Source organism: Aedes albopictus, chromosome 2, assembly GCF_035046485.1.
Source record: "Aedes albopictus strain Foshan chromosome 2, AalbF5, whole genome shotgun sequence".
Classification (NCBI taxonomy): domain Eukaryota; kingdom Metazoa; phylum Arthropoda; class Insecta; order Diptera; family Culicidae; genus Aedes; species Aedes albopictus.
The window spans coordinates 450,631,198-450,648,632 of record NC_085137.1 but is presented as its reverse complement, the minus strand read 5'-3'; the positions used below and the strand labels follow the sequence as shown (position 1 = coordinate 450,648,632).

Sequence of the window (17,435 nt, the reverse complement as noted above, 5' to 3'; positions counted from 1 at the left end):
GCAGAACTCGCGTCTGAGTTCCTAGAGTAATTTCTATAAAAATGTGTAGCAGTAACTTCAGAAAAATACTTTGCGTTATTTTTTAGTCGTCTCTGCGAAAACTTTAAAAGAAATTTCTAGTGGAACTCCTTAAGCCAGGGGTTCTCAAACTTTTCTGGCTTATGACCCAAAAACATAAAGCATTTTGAAAAATTTGCACTAAATGTTGCATTACGAAGCACTTAATCTTAAACATTTATTTAGGAAATGAAGATTCTATACTGCTATTTCAGGCAGAAATTCCAAGAAAAGTTCATTTTTTTAGGCGGGAACCCATTTTTAGTTTCTATTGTAATTATTTGACTGTATTTCCTCTGAATTTTCAATTTTAAGGAAGAGACGAATTTCTAGCCATTTCAACATTTCCTTGCTTTTAGTTATTTCCTTGTTTTTTGAAGAATAAGCTCTTGGTAAAATTCACAAATAAAAAGAAATTTAAAAAAGTAGTCCCTTTTGCAATTTCTTTGAAAGTTCCATCCCATTTTTTTTTAAATTCCTCAGTAATGCCTTTTGAAATATAAGCGGAAATGACTTGGTTTTTTGTATTTGGAAATTAGTTTTGAAATTTCTTCGACAATTGGGTTGTTTAGTGAATAAAATATTGCTATTTTCTATAGCCTAATCGAAAGAGCTCATTTTTCTGAGTATAACGTGATTTTATTGGATTCCAATACCTTTGTTTTGATGGTTAAATCGACAATACAATTTTAATTTTCGTGGATAGAATGGCAGTTCAATCGATAAAGTGACAGTTCGACCCGAACAAAAAAAAATCCCCATACAAACTATAAATTAATTTTAAAAATAGTTCCAGAACTCCAAAAATTATTATATTTTGGATTTCGACTATTTTTTGGGCGGAGAATCCGATTATGAAATAATCATGATACCCCTAAAGAACCCAATTTCTTTGGTAATTCATTACCGTTTCAAGATTTCTTAAAATAATATTTCGCCGCATGATATGGAAAAAAATCATCGGTTATTACTTTGTAAATGTTTTTGGCATGTCTTTTAGAACTTGCTTCGAAATCGTTTTCAGGAATATTATAAGCAATTTATTTAAAAAAATCTCAGGCAACCTTTTAGAAACTTCTCCAGTAATTCCTTTAGAAACTCCTTCGTCGATTATTTGTATAATTTTTTTTTTTTGAAAATTGATTTGAAATTTTTTTTTGGCAATTTTTGCAGAATTCCTTCAAAATAGGGTAAGAAATCAAACTTTGAACTAGTCAAATTGTAATCTTCATTTGAACCATTTCGAAATTCATTAAAACAACGTCCTTTTTCGGCAAATATTATCCCGAAAAAGATGTTAAACAGCTTTTCGTAATATATTCTGATAACATGGACTTTAAAAGCATTGAAAAAGGCGTTTTTGTCATGGAAAACAGGCAATTGAAAAATCACTGTGATTTCACCCATTTCCCCCCAGAGAAAGCACATTTTCGGTGCACTCGTACAGCTCATGCATTGTATCACACGCAATATGTGAACACGTCAAATGAAAGCTTATTTATCGTAGAATCGACCAACCGAATAATATTCCGCATTATTTGTCATAAAATTATCAAGTTTAAGTAATTCTTACTTGGAGAATGTTATCTTAAGTTGAACCATTTGTAATCTAAATTTGAACTAGTAAACGGGGGCGAGCTTCCAGTGTTGGCCAATAGACTGCGCTAGTGGTTGTTTTGTTTACACTTGGGCGATGAAAAATTCCAAATTTAGTTTCCAAGTTCCTGAAGAGTTTAGAACATTCTTAGTTGAAATTCCACTACCTAATGAAAACTAGTTATGAGAATTAGCAGATCTATGTGTTTTTCTATTGCTCAGCACGAAATTGGCTGTTGTGGGAGATGCTCGAGCTGCTGCCGCCAGTAGTTCAAATAAAGATTAAAATTGGTTCAAATTTTGATTACGATGGTTCAAATTAAGATTAAAATCATTGTTGATGAAAAATCGAATATTTCAATGAAATTCGGTGCAAATACAAACTTTTTACCATTTAACAGAAAGCTTATACCCGTGGCTTTCATGTACATACGATTTTGCCGTAGTAAATTATTTCCATGTGGGAGAAAAAATCACTCAAAATTTGCGCTACTTCGGAAAGCCGCAATTTGGTTCAACTTTTGATTACCTACCCTAATCTTTCGCAAATTGCTTCAACATTTCTTTTGGTATTACTTCTAGGAATTCTTTCGGAGCTTCCTTAAACAATTCCTTCGAAAATTTCGTTTGCCTTTTCTTGCGGGAGTTTTTAAATTATGTGTTTTTTTTGTAACCTCCTCAAGAGTAATTTTCAGCATTTTTTAGTGAATTGTTTTGGAAAATTTCTTTTCAAATGATTTCGCAATAGCATTGAGAATTCCTTTGATAACTTCTGCGGAAATTCCTTTGTTTACTCCTTTGAGAATTCTTTTGGGAGCTTACTGGGCATTATTTGATAGAAATTTCTTCATCAATTCCTTTTATAATTTCTCATGCATCGGAAATTCTATTTTCAGATTCCTTCGGCAGTTGTTTGAGAAATCGTAATTGTTTTTGAAATTCCATTAGCAATTCTCTGCAAAATTTCCAAAGGAATCGACAAAGAAAATGCCAAAAAAAAAACCTCATGAATGTGCCGAAGGAATTGTGGAAGTAAATCCCAAAATAATTACCTGAGAAATTTGTAAACAAAGGGCCGAAGTAGAAATTACCAAAAAAAAACCGTCGTATGAAGTTTCGGTCGAGAAAAATATTAAAAAGAATGTACCTTAGTAATTTTAAAACAAATTGCCTAAGCAGTAGCGTGTGCCAAAATTGCACATGTTCAAAAACCTTGGGGGCTCACCCTGCAAATGATTGTTAAAGGTGTTAGAAACAAACTTTTGTATGGCGGGAAATTTCAGAAATGACGTTTAGAGGTCGCCCCGGTGAGATTTTTGAAAAATGGGAATTTTTCGTAATAAATTTCATACAAATATTTTTTACCGTGCGTAAATCGTGTATAACTTTAAAACCGATAGAAAAAGCGCCATAAAATTTCCTATCTTTCTGAGGAAATTGTTTTAAATTAGTATTAGGTTGAGACATCTTTCATGATGGGTAAAATCCATAGTATGTCAAAAAATGACAAATTTCAGTAGATTCAAAAATTCAGTATCAAAAAATTACCTGCACAACATGTAGTAAATTTTTTTTTCCAAGTAGCTTGAATCTATGACAATCTGTATAAATATAAAAGTGGTGGGTTTTGCCAATTTTTGCACGTTAAAAAATATTTGTATGAAATTTATTACGAAAAATGCCCATTTTTCAAAAATCTCACCGGGGCGACCTCTAAACGTCATTTCTGAAAGTTGCCGTCATACAAAAGTTTGTTTCTAACACCTTTAGCTAACATTTTCAGGATGAGCCCCCAAGGTTTTTGATCATGTGCAATTTTGGGACACGCTATTAAACAGTTTCCCGCGGAATAATTTTTGGGCCAAAAATGACCCTAATGCCAAAGAAGGGTTAAATATAATTCAATGCAAAGGAATTACAGAAGACATTGGAATAAAATCGCGAAAGAGATGGCCAAATGAATATCATAGAAATTGACGTTGAAATTTCTAGAGCAATTATCAAATAATTTTCTGAACAAATTACAATGAAACTATCGCAGAAATTAAAATAAACTTGGCGAAGTAATTCTTCACAAAATTGCCGAAGCAATTTCTAATGGATTTCTCATAAAAATTCCAAGTTTTCATAATAATTTCCACAAGTTGACGAAGAATTTTCAAACGAATTGCTGAAAATATGTTTAAATATATGTTCAAAGATAGTCACAATGGACCTGAAGAGTTTATTCCAAACGCATTGCTGGAGAAATTCTTGAAAATGCCCAATAAAATCAAAAAGGAATAGCAAAATAAATTTTGAGAGGAATTAACGAAACAACTCTCAAATATATTGCCGAAAAAACATTCGAATTCTCTACCGAAGAAATTCCCAAAAAGATTGTCAAATGGAATTCTAAAAATATTCGAATTGAAAAAATCGCCGAACCAAATTCCAAAGAAATTCTGAGCTCAATTCGACAAACTAAATTGTGATATGAGCTTTCATCATCATCATATCTATGGTTCCGTGAAATGCATTAATGCAAAAGTTTTTGGAAGAAGAGCGAACCACAATTTTGTTGCGAAATCATCACCATTGTACATAGTTGTTTGGTTTGGTTTTAATTTTTGAAAACTTTAGATTTTTGCACACATTTGTCCAAGTTTCCTCATACAAGCTTCAAGCTCGTTGAGCGCTCAATCGGTTTCACTCACATTTTGAACTTCAGGGAGACCAAAACAACTAATTTAGTAAGACGTGCATTTTTCGAATTTTATGATTTTTTCTTTATATACAGGTGTGACCAGCCTAATGTACAGACTGAACAAAACGTAAAACCCAGTGGCCCAATAAAGAATTTTCTTATCGACGAAAAGATTTCTCCGATTGGAGTAGGAATGAAACCCACACTCAGTGGCCTACAATTTGCCTAAAACATACAACCGTGAATCGCAAGTCAGTCACATCTGCATTTTGGACAAAATAGAGTTAATTCCAAATTCCGATCTTTCTTCGAATCATCTTTCAATTGCGTGAATAAAATTATATGGTTTGTTCAGTAAAAACGAAAAACAACACCAAGTCAGATTATCCCATAATGACAAGTAATCACAAGTCAATCCCACTACGAACTTGTGTACCATGCAGTACAAAACCGAACACTCTTCTAGACAGTTTTATGTTTTTCTCAGTTACGTTTTCAGGTTTGAAACAATTTGTGAACTTTTAATGATGATCGCAGAAGTATTCGATTTAAGGCAATTTTTTGAAATTTCACATAGAAATAGAATTTAAAAACTTCAGAGTCCATTTTCTCAATGCTTACTTTTCACAGATGGGATTGACCCCCTTTGACCAAGCCAAGTAATACACTTGTCACAGAAGAGTTACGGCGGTGCAGGTTTTTGTTGCGGAGAAGTCACTCCCAAGTAACATTTTAAGTTTTTTTCGGCTCTATAAGAGATCTCCATGACCAATGTTATAAAATTTGCAATAAAACTGATTTATACATCAACACCTCTTGATAACCTCTTTAAGAGCATCTTTCGGCTAAGTGGACCATTCTCGAAGAGGTTTTGCAAACCGCATTAAGAGTAGCAACAAACCCGTTTAAAACCTAGTTGAAATTTTTTCCCTTCTCGAAAGAAGGTTATGATGATTGTTGTTGTTTTTTTTTTTCAACAAAAACTATGACAGCTCAAGATGCAGAGAAGCTTCTTCGATGGCACGTAAAGTTCAGGAAGATACATTATTCGTAAATAGAAAGCGATCATTTCAAAGCAATATTTTAGTAGTTATTGTGTTGATAGGTTTATGCGCATTCAATTTTATCGTGAATATTGGAGTTGCAGAAACATAAAATTAATGCGCTTTGAAAATGGTGAATATTTTCATCTTGGAATGAAATAAATCAATTTGTTTATTTGGGAAAACTATCTCGAATCACAAGAAAACTCAGCTGAGAGTGTTTGTTTATGTAAGCATGTTATACAGTATGACCCATAAAAAAATGCGACATTCCATTTTTTTGCGGTATTTGATGATTTTCAATGAAATAATCCTAATAAATTAAACTTTTTTGGATTAGGATATGTACAATAAAGAGGTCATTGTCATACAGGATCTCTAAAATATTTGTCAAAATATTCATTGGTTACGTATATGGGATACCTTATAATTGTTAACAATTTCAAAATAAAATCAAGTTTTCCTCTAATTTTCAGAGCAAAATGAACTAAGACAAAAACGTTTAAACACATGGAAACCATGAAGAAGAGTACATATTTCTTAATACGCCCATGTTTGGACAATATTATAAAAATAATTTCAAACGTTTAGGAAACAAAAACTAAAAAAGGTGCTACATATTAAAAACCACATTTGAGATAAATTAATAAAAAACTTAACACTGTTCGAACATTTTCCAAAATATTTTTTGTCGATGAAGGCATATAAACCTGCCTTTATGATAGGTACAAATACTAAGTACTTAATAACAATTTCATGCTTGAAACATAATATTTTTTAAAAATTATCATTTGTCAAATAATTTAATTTTTAGAAAATGTCTCTTAATTTATAAGGTAATATTTTTTTCGTTCTTGTCCGATGAACCAACGAACTCCTGAAGACCTTATCCAGCCATAAAAGTACTATTTTGAAAATAAAATTTGATTGAATGTGATTGAAAGCAATTGAAAGAAAATTATATCTTTAAAAAACGGCCTCTGGCGCGTGGACCATTTCGACATCCATATGTTCAACATTATATTTCCAAAGGTATGTGCATGAAGTCAGTCTATGTTCCTTTGCCATTATCAGATTAGTGGCTCTACTATACTATCCAATAGATGCACGCAAGGCTAATTAGTTCGAAGTAGGAGAACGATGACTTTGAAAACTGTCGCATTTTTTTATGGGTCATACTGTAGATATGACGGCAAACTATCAATTTATTGGTAATTTGAGCAATATAAACTATTTTCCATTCACGTTAACAAGTTCTTCAATATGGCGACGACCATAATTAGCGAAAATAAAACGAAAGCAAGTTTACTTTTATGATGACCGCAATAAACCTAGTAAAGTCATAGTTTCTGCTTTGCCGCCATCAGATGTCGTTACTAATCGAACGGATCGCCATCTGTTGAGAGTTTGAACAGTTTTATTGTGGTAATAATGAATGCCAGAAGGTTTACGTATCGGAGAGTTTTGTTAACTCTTAAAATCTGGCTTTATGGATATCTTCAAGTAAACTATGAAACATTCCATCAATGGTTTTCATACAAGTAGTCATAAACTGTGAGTTTTAATTATTGTTGTAATAAAAGCGTAATAAAAATCAAACAAAACCTATCAGCAATGGAATTGTTACTTGGGCTGTGACTTACTTCTAGCAAGTAAGTGTTTATTTGTTAGAAGCAAGTCACAGTGAGTTCTGCGCAACAAAAACCTGCGCTGCCCTAACTCTGCAGTGACAAGTGTGCTGCTTGGAAGCAGACGTATTTTTCGCAACCCACCGAAGAAATTCCCTCATTTGTTGTCTGTTACAGTAAAATATTCGACTGTCTCTCGCGAACCCCTGAATGAAGGCCGCAACCTCCCTGGGGGGTCGCGACCCACAGTTTGGGAAACCATGGCCTAAAAGGCTGGTGCCTCTCGCTGACGGCATGGCCACGAATCTCACACTAGTCTCGAGCCAAAAGGGACGTGAGGTGAATGAAATGTGGAATCAGCACTTCGATGAACGCATAAACGGTGCGAAGATCGTAGGCATGCCTAGGCATTTGGGATCGAGGCAACAGAGAAATGACTACGCCAGTGCAGCAAGAGACAAAAATGATTCAAACCCCACGCTGGGGGAAGTTAAGAATGCCATTCACCAACTCAAAAACAACATAACAGCTGGTAAGGGTGGTATCTGGGAAGCCGAATGGTTACCAGAAGAGTTAGAAGGTGGGGTAATTAGCTCTAGGGAAAGCCGGCTTTATCGGCGGCTGATCGACTACAGACCCGTTCTTCACAGCATAGCAAATCCACAGGAAATGTCGTAAATACTAGATCCCACTCTATCATGTATACATTAAATTCAAGGAAATGGACGACAGTATTGGTTGCACAGAGCTATGGAAAATATAGACGAAAAACCTTTCCTGGGAAGTCTATCAGGCTGATCAATGTAACGATAGTGCAAACTGCGTAAGGGATTCGGATGAGCTATTCGAATCTTGACGTATGTATCATTATCTGATAAATGCACTCAATGTTGGCTTCGTCTGTTGATTGAATCTGTCTATCGATTATTGAATCGTTATAAAACGAATGCAGACATACCTCTTAAAAACGATCTGACCATTACTTTACTATCTAAATTATCACGAAAACAAACTTCACTGTTTGGTGCTTCTACTTTGTGAACACTACAGCACACTAAACACCTGACCAGATTCATAGATATCCCCGATTAAACGAATGAAAACGATCAATCAACAGCTGATCTCATTCGAACACTGATGCGCCAAAATTTCATCGACCAAATTCGATTGCCCTGCATCACACACGCCACAACCGTGACTCTGTGTGTCCAATGTCAACTTCAGCGTTTTGGCAATCTACCCAAAAAAAAAAAACGTTTAGTCGGACGACTACTCGATAGATTGTTAAACAACATCAACTCAAGCAAACTGCGAAATCGATCGTGCAAGCAAAATACAAAATTGCCATCGCAAAGAAGGTGTGAGTTTGAGTAGAGGTGTACGTACGCTCGACGGCCAACTGGGCCGTGGTTTCATCCGAACCGCACTCGTTGCTGGCCCGACACGCGTAGCGAGCCTGATCTTCGAGGAATACCTGCTCGAAGCTGAGCGACGTCTCGCCCGTACTCGGATCGTACGAGATCCGGTAGTCAGGCGAACCGTCTACGCAGGTATCATTCTTGAACCAGTGTACTTCCACAGGTTGTGGATTACCTTGAACGGTGCAGCGATACTGGAACGGTTGTCCCTCGGTGGCGGTGCCGTTTTCCAGTTTTTGCGTGAAAACCGGTGGCACTCCCTGCGGCTTCGGGGGTTGCGGCAGCTCGGTGACGATCAGGCGAGCCGGTGAATCGGCGATTCCGGCGTCGTTGATCGCTCGGCAGAGATACTCGGCCGAATCGGCAGTGACGGTTTCGTCGATTGTTAGGCAGCACAGACCGTTGTCAAAGGTGGTTTTGTAGTCTGGGTTATTCTGGATGCTGATGCCGTCCTTAAACCACTCGATCGTTGGAGTCGGGTGGCCAAAGATGACACACTGGAGTTGCGCTCGTTGTCCTTCTTGGACGCAAACGTCTGAGAGGGGCTGCGGGACGGATAGGGATGGTGGTGGTTCGGAGGTTGTGACAATTTCATGGACTTGTTCGTGACGGGATTCCTCAACGGTTTGGATGACAAGCGGTGCTTGTGGTTCCTGCAGGTATTGAGCTTCGTCTACGGTCTGTACTTCAAAGGACTGCTGCTGCGGGAGTCCGTTGTGGGAAGTAGTAGTCGTGGTTGTGGTAATCTCATGGTAACCGTTTTGTTGTGTCTCTTCAAGTTTTTGCTGTTGTTCTTGCTGCTTTTGTTGCTCGAGCAGCTGTTGTTCGGTGAGTTCTTTGGCGCGATCGCTGAGATCGTTTTTGATTTTGTAGAACGATTGGAACAGCTTTAAGTTATCGTTGTAGAGCGATACAGTGCTGTCATGACCAAATAGCTGGGAAGATAGCGAAGAAATTTGCTTCAGAGTGTCCAATTGTTGAGTCTCGTACACCTTCAAAATGTTATCAATTTGCTGAACCAGATCATTGGCAATGTCTGGATTGTTCAAGATTGATAGCTTGTTATTGGCATTGATTAGATCGGCGTTCAAGTTGCGATAGTTATTCTCCACCTAAAATACAGAAATAAACAAAAGTCAAAAAGTGTTAAATGTGTAACTCCATTATCCAACCTACCATAGAGATCAATTCATAATACTGGATCGCGATAGTCGTCAACTTCCGGTACTCCTGAATCGTATTGAACAGCTCCGCCCACTCGTTGCGGATCTTGGTTGCTTCCATGTGGACATACTGGCCCGTTTCCGGATACTGAGAACTCAAGCTCTGCGATGATGTGACGAATGTTTCGATCTTCGTTTCCAGATCCTAAAATTTATGAATTAATTAAATGTCTTTGATTCATGTCAACGAGCAAAAAGAGCAAGAAAAAAAAAAATACAACTCGACAAATGCCAACAACCACTTTGCATCTTTCTAAAAATAAATCAAACCGTGGTGGTGCAACGATGAAAGCGCAAGAATGATTATAATTTTAATTGCCCGTGACGGGTACACCGCTCTGTGAATGCATCCTGTCGCTGTCGCGACTTACAAATGCATGTTACAGAATAAATAAATAAAAAAAAAGTTGATCGAGTACAGTTAGTTGAATGCGTTTTGTGTAGGGGAAACTGGGTGGACTTAATCCCTTTTTCAAAATTTGCTTGGAGCTTTAATAAAACACAAAACTAGATCCGATTGCCGCATATAATGGCAGATAATCATCTATTTCAAGTTTATACATAACAGAAGGACTTTAAATGATCGTTAAAATTTCCAAAATTGCGTTTCCAAAAGTGGATGACACTTCATCCCCTTTTGAGCACATGATTCATTTAAAGGGAAAATGGCTTCAGTGTCTTTCTATTCATTTTCTTTTCAAGATTTCTTGTATTTTTGATAAATATAGTGTATTTAAAATCATAATATTTCCTTAAATTTTAAAGGATATGATTATAATTTTGAAAACGGGGAGACTTGATCCCCCATTTCTAGGTGTACTCTGAAATAATAATTTTCGGAAACATTTTATCATTGAATATAGGGGAACTTACGTATTTTCGGCCGTTTTGTTCTCTTCGTCATGTGGGGTTTTTTGAAACCTGTAGGTCCCAGAGTTGGCCAGAGTATCCTTCCCAACCAAGCTGAGTTATATGCCCAAATTTAAGGCAATTCGGCCTACAAAATCCCCCCATGACGAAGTGAGCAAACCTGCCGATAATACCCTTCGTCAACCTACTAGAATTCCAAGTAAATAGAGCCTCTCGTATATAATTTTATTTTTTCACATATATAATGAGTGTGTTATCCTCGAGGGATCAAGTGTCCCCATGTCACTGTTGTATATACTAAGCTATATTAATTAAAATATTGTTATAACAGCCTCATTTGGATAAATACGTTTGATAGTATTTTATATAAGCTATGTGCTGTGTTATTTTGACACGTTTTGGTTCAATTTTCACAAAGTTTTTGAGAATTTTCTAAATCGTCTAAAAGATTTTTGAAGGATTGAAAACGAACCATGAGTCGATAAAAATTATGCAATGCACAATTGAAACCATTTCTAGCTAAAACATAGTCTTTTGTCCAGATGTAGTTTTGACGAGAATAAGCTAGAATAAAACTGTTTTTGATTCCGAAAAACATGGGGGAACAAGTCTCCACAGGGATCAAGTCTCCTCAGTCTCCCCTAATGACATAACTAATAATAAGTCGTGTTGGAGAGCCAGGTTAGAATGCTCGGAAAGACATCAAAGTGCGGAAAAGTCACTGGTGATAACTAGTACGATTTTAAAGGTCTTTGTCATGAACCATTTTTTTCACCAGGCTATCTGAAAGTCTCTGGAAGCTCTCAGGTTAAAATTATCTGGGAGAATTCCCTGGTGAATTAATATTTCGAACTATACATTGAAGGACGTTGTAACTTGTTATTCTTTGAGGAAATTCAGTGTTAGTTCAGGAAGAACCTACATCAGTTTCAATATAGCTCCTTAAAATTCCCCTGAAACTTCTGATACCACTCTAGACAATTTCATGAAGTCCCCATAAAATTTATCCATTTTATGAACTCTCATAATCCCCTCTGATTTTTTTAGGATCTCGTCAAAAACTAAATTGAGACCCTCTGAAACCCCTGAAACCTCAACCCTGTGAATCACCCTTGACACTCCATGAAACCTTCTTATAACCACCTTGAAACATGCTGGAACTTTTTGAATTCCCCGTGTAGCAACATGAAAACCCCATTAAAACTCCTAGAGAAACCTTAAAATAACCTAATAATCTCACAAAACCCTCCTGAATCCCCACAAAGCTCCATAAACCCACCTAAAGCCAATAAAACCTCTCAAAGACTTCTCTGAAGGGCTCTGAAACCCCAAACTTTCCATTCAAACCCCTCGTAAAATCCCTTTGAAACCACCTATTCGAACCCTAAGCTCTTTCCTTTACATCTCCATTGCTTCTCTTCTCCTTAATTACTTGTGATGATGACTTGTGTGAATTGAATGTGATATGTAATTTTTTTTTATAAAAGCATACAAAAAATACGGTTTCGAATCATTGGAAATCATCAATAGTAATAAAAATCATAAAAACTACCGGACATTTCTGTTTTTTTAGCATATTTGATTGAAAGGTACGTTCATACTTTGGCAATATTACATACAAAAACATTTTATACAAGATTTATTCACAAAAAATCCAAGAAAATATTGAATTTAGACAGTAATTAAAATTTTCTGAGGAATTACTAGGGCATCTGGAAATCTTTTAAAAATATACATTGAGAAGTTCCTAATGGATAAAGTAATTTCTCATAAACTCTGTACCGAACATTCAAGATTGGTTTTTACCAAAGTCATCGAGTCAACAGTTTTTTCTGACCTTGTAGTGAAAGATTTGTTTTTGATTCAAAATCGGATTTTTTATTAAATTTCAATCAAAACATGGAAAAGTTTTAAACGAACTTAATGCATACTGTTGGATAACTCATACTAGGGTAGGAAAACTACTCAAAACACTATTTTATTTGTTATTTTCAGATTTGAGTACAACTTGTTTTACTTTAAGTTACTAATTTTCAGTTTTTCTGTTGCTAAAATGAAGTAACAGTGATATGTTTTTTTAAATTTTGACTTGATTTGAAGTATTGAGAACGAGCCACAAAAATTATGAAGATTTTTCTGGCGGAAATGTTTGTCTTCAGCTGATACAATCAGGGTTGTTAATAGTCAGCGGAGTGTGATAAATTAGCCTAAGTTAAAATTCACGAATAAAAAGAAATTAAAAAAAAACATCGGAGCCGAAGCATAATCACTGCCGACAACGGGTAGTAAAAAGTAAGCGTCATTGAATCAGCAGATCTTGAATATTTTTCTTCAAACACCGTCAGTCAGTTTGCTGATCGGGACGAAACGTTTTGCCGTTTCTCTTTATTGGCATTTTCGTTGAGTTGCTTGCATCGCCCTGTTCGAACGAACGAATGGCTGATCAGAAAAAAAATGCAAAAATAAAACACGCCTTCATTTGGAATCGAACCAAAAACCTTCAGATTTGCAGCACTTGTTTCAAAATTCTGCCACTAGGAGGCGCTAGTGAACTTGCAAATTTTAGAAATATCATAGCTCAGAATTGTGATAACTTAGGAAGTTGGTGTTTTCGGCAAAGTTGATCAGTATGACATAAACTTACATAAAAATAAACATTTGTTTCGCAATTCTGCCACTAGGCGGCGTTTACCGGGTTTTTTCGTCTTTTTTCGACTTTTTTGGTGGTTTTTCGGCTTTGCATGTTCATTAACGCCGCCTAGTGGCAGAATTGCGAAAAATTGTTTATTTTTATGTAAGTTTATGTCATTCTGATCAACTTTGCCGAAGTCACCAACTTTCTAAGTTATCAGGATTCTGAGCTATGAGATTTCTAAAATTTGCATGTTCATTAGCGCCGCCTAGTGGCAGAATTGCGAAACAAGTGTTTATTTTTATGTAAGTTCATGTCACACTGATCAACTTTGCCGAAGACACCATCTTCCTAAGTTATCGGGATTCTGAGATATATGGTTTTGAAAATTTACTTGCTCACTAGCGCCGCCCAGTGGAGGAATTTCGAACTTCGCAACTCATCGTCAGTAAGTTATTGGCGTACCCAACAACTTTCCCGAAGACACTATCCTTCCAAGTTATCAGGGTCTTGAGCTGTCGCATATCGTAACGTTTGCTTGACAACCTGATATGGTTTCCGTAGTGCAATTTAGCATCAAATTGTTGCTGGTCCCTCTAGCGGCCAAATTGCCAACTAATCATATGAACCAAAGTTCTAAATGGTAGATCTTATCAAGCCCTAAAACTTTGCCGAAGAAAGTGTTGCGTTAACTCTTAACACACCCGAGATAATAGACCACACCCCCAAAATGCCGAAATCCCATAAGCTCTTAGTCTCCTATAACGCTCACCCCTGTCTAGTAGGAGTTCGTTTAATAGGAGTCCGTTTAATAGGAATTCGTTTAGTAAGAGACTCGACTGTAAGTAACGGAGTTTTATTTGGTGACGAATTTTTTTAGTTTTTCGTCGTTGAACCCTTAAACCTCTAAAAGTCATCAAATCTTAAGTATCTTTCTCGAATGAGGATTTCATAGCTGTGGCAAATCTTCTAAAGACTACAGTACGCTCATGTACATAATTTTTATCTGAAAAAAGTATTGCCATCCTCTTATCATTTGAATGTGTTTTTGGAAATTGTCATTTTAACACTTTTCATCTCCAAATAATCACCACATCCGTTATAATTTACCGTGATGACGTTACATCAAATTTTAATAGGATTTTTTTTAAGAAATACATTTATTGGTGAAGACTTTTAGAATCATTAGGAAAAAAAAATCTGTAGAAATCCGTGGAACGTTTTCCAGATACATCAAAACAATTCCTGGATGGTTTGTGGAGGCATAAATTTTGGAAGTCCCAAAATGGTCCATAAACCCATCACTGAGGTAATCAATCAAAAGTTTTCCAAAGGCATCTTAAGATAAATTTCTGGAAGGATCTTCTAAGAATTTTTTTTATAAAACTATACAAATCTTTAAAGAAATTCTAGAAGGAATTTCTGAAGTATCCTATAGATTTGTTTTTTAATAATTTCTCAAATTTTTTTTAAGAAAACCACAACAAAATCTCTCTTAGGATTTATAGGAATTCCTAAAAACATCTCTGTAGAATATTCCCGAAAGATGTTTTGAAAAATTCCCTGGAGGAGTTTATGATAGAATTTCACGCGGAAATTTTTAAGAGATCCATGTAAGATTTTTGTTTTGTTAAAAAAATGTTTGAATTGTTTTTAAGCTTGTTTCGAGGAATTTCTAAAGTAATTCTAAGAGGTATTTCTATAGAAATCCTTCAAGAAACTTCTGGGAGAAACTGAAAGACTTACTAATGGAATGCTTAGAAAAATTTCGGAAATCAAGACTTTTTTGAAAAATTTCTGGAGAAATCCCTATGAAAACTTCTTAAGGCCTGCCAAATGGATCCTTGAAGAGTTTTCTAAAAGACACTTAAAAGATTAAATTTCTGGAGAAATTTTCGAAGGCATTACTGGAGAAATTTCTAAAGGGTTTTTAAAAACAAAAACTGGAAGAATTGAAAAAAACCTGAAGGAATTTTTCAAAGAAAAAAAAAAGAAGCTTTCAGAATAAACATCAAGAGGAATTTCGGAATGAATCCTTAGATCTTAGACGAAACACTGAGCATGAGCATGAGCATAGATGACCGTACAATTCGTAGTTGCTACTTCGTGATTGACCAGAACAATCGAAATTGCACTAGGAACCAACAAACGGAGCTTGGCAGTAGCTACCGCTCTCAGTGTGCACAGTGAATCCTTAGACGAAACACTGGTGGAATAACTGAAGGAATCCCTGGAGAAATTTCCGAATGGATCCCCAAAATATTTCTTTTCGTTGAATTTCTGAAAGATTTTCTTAAAGATTCATCCAAAAAATTACTGAAAGAACCCCTCAAGTAATTTTTGAAGGAAAGCCTTATAAACTTCGGGAGGAATCCCAGGTGGAAGTGTCCGAAAGAAATCCTGAAAGATTTTTGTGAAGTATCCCTCAAGAAATTTCTGAAAGAACCACTAGAAGAAACTCTTAAAGAGTTCATGGAAGATTTTCTAATGAAATACTCGGAGGTTTTTTTTTGAGTAATCGTTAGATACATTTTTTAGGAACCTTCCAGAAAGCCTCTTCGTAGAAGTTTCTGGTAAAATTTCTGTAAGATTTCCTGAAGAAATCTATGGAGAATTTTCTGAAGAAATCCATGAAAAGTTAACTGAAGAAATCATTTGAGAAATTTGTGGAGGTAGATTGAATCAATTTTATGAAGAAACTCCTGAATGTTTTTTTTATGAAAAAATCCTTGGTGAAGGTCTTGTGGAAATTTCTGGAGCAATTTTTGAAAGACGCTCTGGAAACTCCCAGGAAGACATTCTAAAGATATTTTAGAAGAAATTCTTGAATAAACTTTAGGGGGTATTTTTGGAGCACCCTATGCAAAATTTTCTCAAAAAGACTGGAAAATTTTGGGGTTTCTACAGCGGAATTTCTGAAGGAAATCCTGGAGCCTTTGGAACATTTTTAAGAGACTAATCGAAGCATTTCCAGGAGAAATTTCTTAAACAATCCTTACACGAATTTCTGAAGTAATAATTGCAGAATTTTCCAGAGAGATTATCTGTGATTTTTTTGGTGGAGCTCTGGTGGAATTTCTAAGGTAACTCCTAAAGAAAATTTTCGAATGAGGTATCGAAAGTTTTTTTAAAGGAGGAATTTCTAGAGGATTTTTTGGACGTTTTCCCGAACAACCCCTTTAAATATTTCTAATTTTCTGCACGATTTCCTCAAGGAATCACAGGAATAAAAATATCTAGAGAAATTTCTGTAATAATCAATTGACTAAAATATAATATCTTTGATGAACTTTTTGAAGATATTCCTGAAAAAGCCCCAGAGATTTTATTTTTACATATGAAGGGACAAAGGATTAGAAAATACACTATGGTAACCTTTTCTTATATACATTGTTATGCCAAAACATTGGCTTTATCCAAAAGTTTATTTTTTGTTGTGTCCATTATCTAGGACATTGAATTACTTTGACCCGTTCCAAATGGTAGACTAGATGTTTTGATGCACCAAAAAAGCAGAGTTGTTCAATAAGTCTTAATAATTATGACGGGCTTGCAGGTCTAATGGCTACCGCTCCTGATTCGTATGCACGAGGTCCTGGGTTCAATTCCTGGCCCGTCCCATTCCTCCTACTTTGTATCTGTCTGTGTACTTTCTTCCTTCTCTTTACATATATAACACGTTTACATTCATATATTGGTTCATATGATGGTTCATAGCGTTCGCTAGAAACAAAAAACGGGTTTAAAAAAATAGTTTTCCGTATCTATCAGATAACGCCTACAAGTTAAGCAATCATGCGAACTGTGCCGCACATTCTCAGAAACACACAATTCTATCACCTTACGCTTGGCATCCACGCACCAATGTGTGAACCCTCTGCCTAAGTGCCAACCATATCCCACCACATCCGACATCCGCACGAATTTGTGCAGCCGCAGAGGTATGTTCGGTCTGATGCGGATACAAATGATTTCAATCATCATTTCCTTCCCCTTCCCTACATTGACCAGCAACCTGACGTGGAAGGTGCAACCTGACCGGAAAGTGTCAACAACCCCGTTCCAGCAGATACCTAAAAGCAGCACCATATTTATCATCTACTCTCTAACTTGGTGATTGCTAGACCCACATTCAATCAGGTATCAGGTATCAGTAGGTCGACTCCAGAGGAATGATCTTGTACCGACTTTTTCGAACCCTCTAAGCAGAATACCCTCTTCGAATGAGTGTAATCAGTTTCGTACCTTTTAATTCCGCCCTATGTTGCTTATCCTTTGACAG

At 35.9% G+C, this 17,435-nt stretch overlaps 1 protein-coding gene across 12 annotated transcripts in view; it reads right to left on the bottom strand.

The window, feature by feature from the left end:
* LOC109419679 (titin) overlaps window positions 1-17,435 on the bottom strand; it is a 556,752-nt gene that overhangs the window by 141,780 nt on the left and 397,537 nt on the right. For 11 of the 12 annotated variants that reach the window (XM_062853862.1, XM_062853867.1, XM_062853868.1 and 8 more), the window contains 2 exons: window positions 9,605-9,796; window positions 8,397-9,540 (listed from right to left, as the gene is read on the bottom strand). In XM_062853862.1, coding sequence (XP_062709846.1) covers window positions 8,397-9,540; window positions 9,605-9,796 — 1,336 coding nt within the window. The remainder of the gene's footprint in view (window positions 1-8,396; window positions 9,541-9,604; window positions 9,797-17,435) is intronic. The other variant, XM_062853859.1, reaches the window with a different exon arrangement.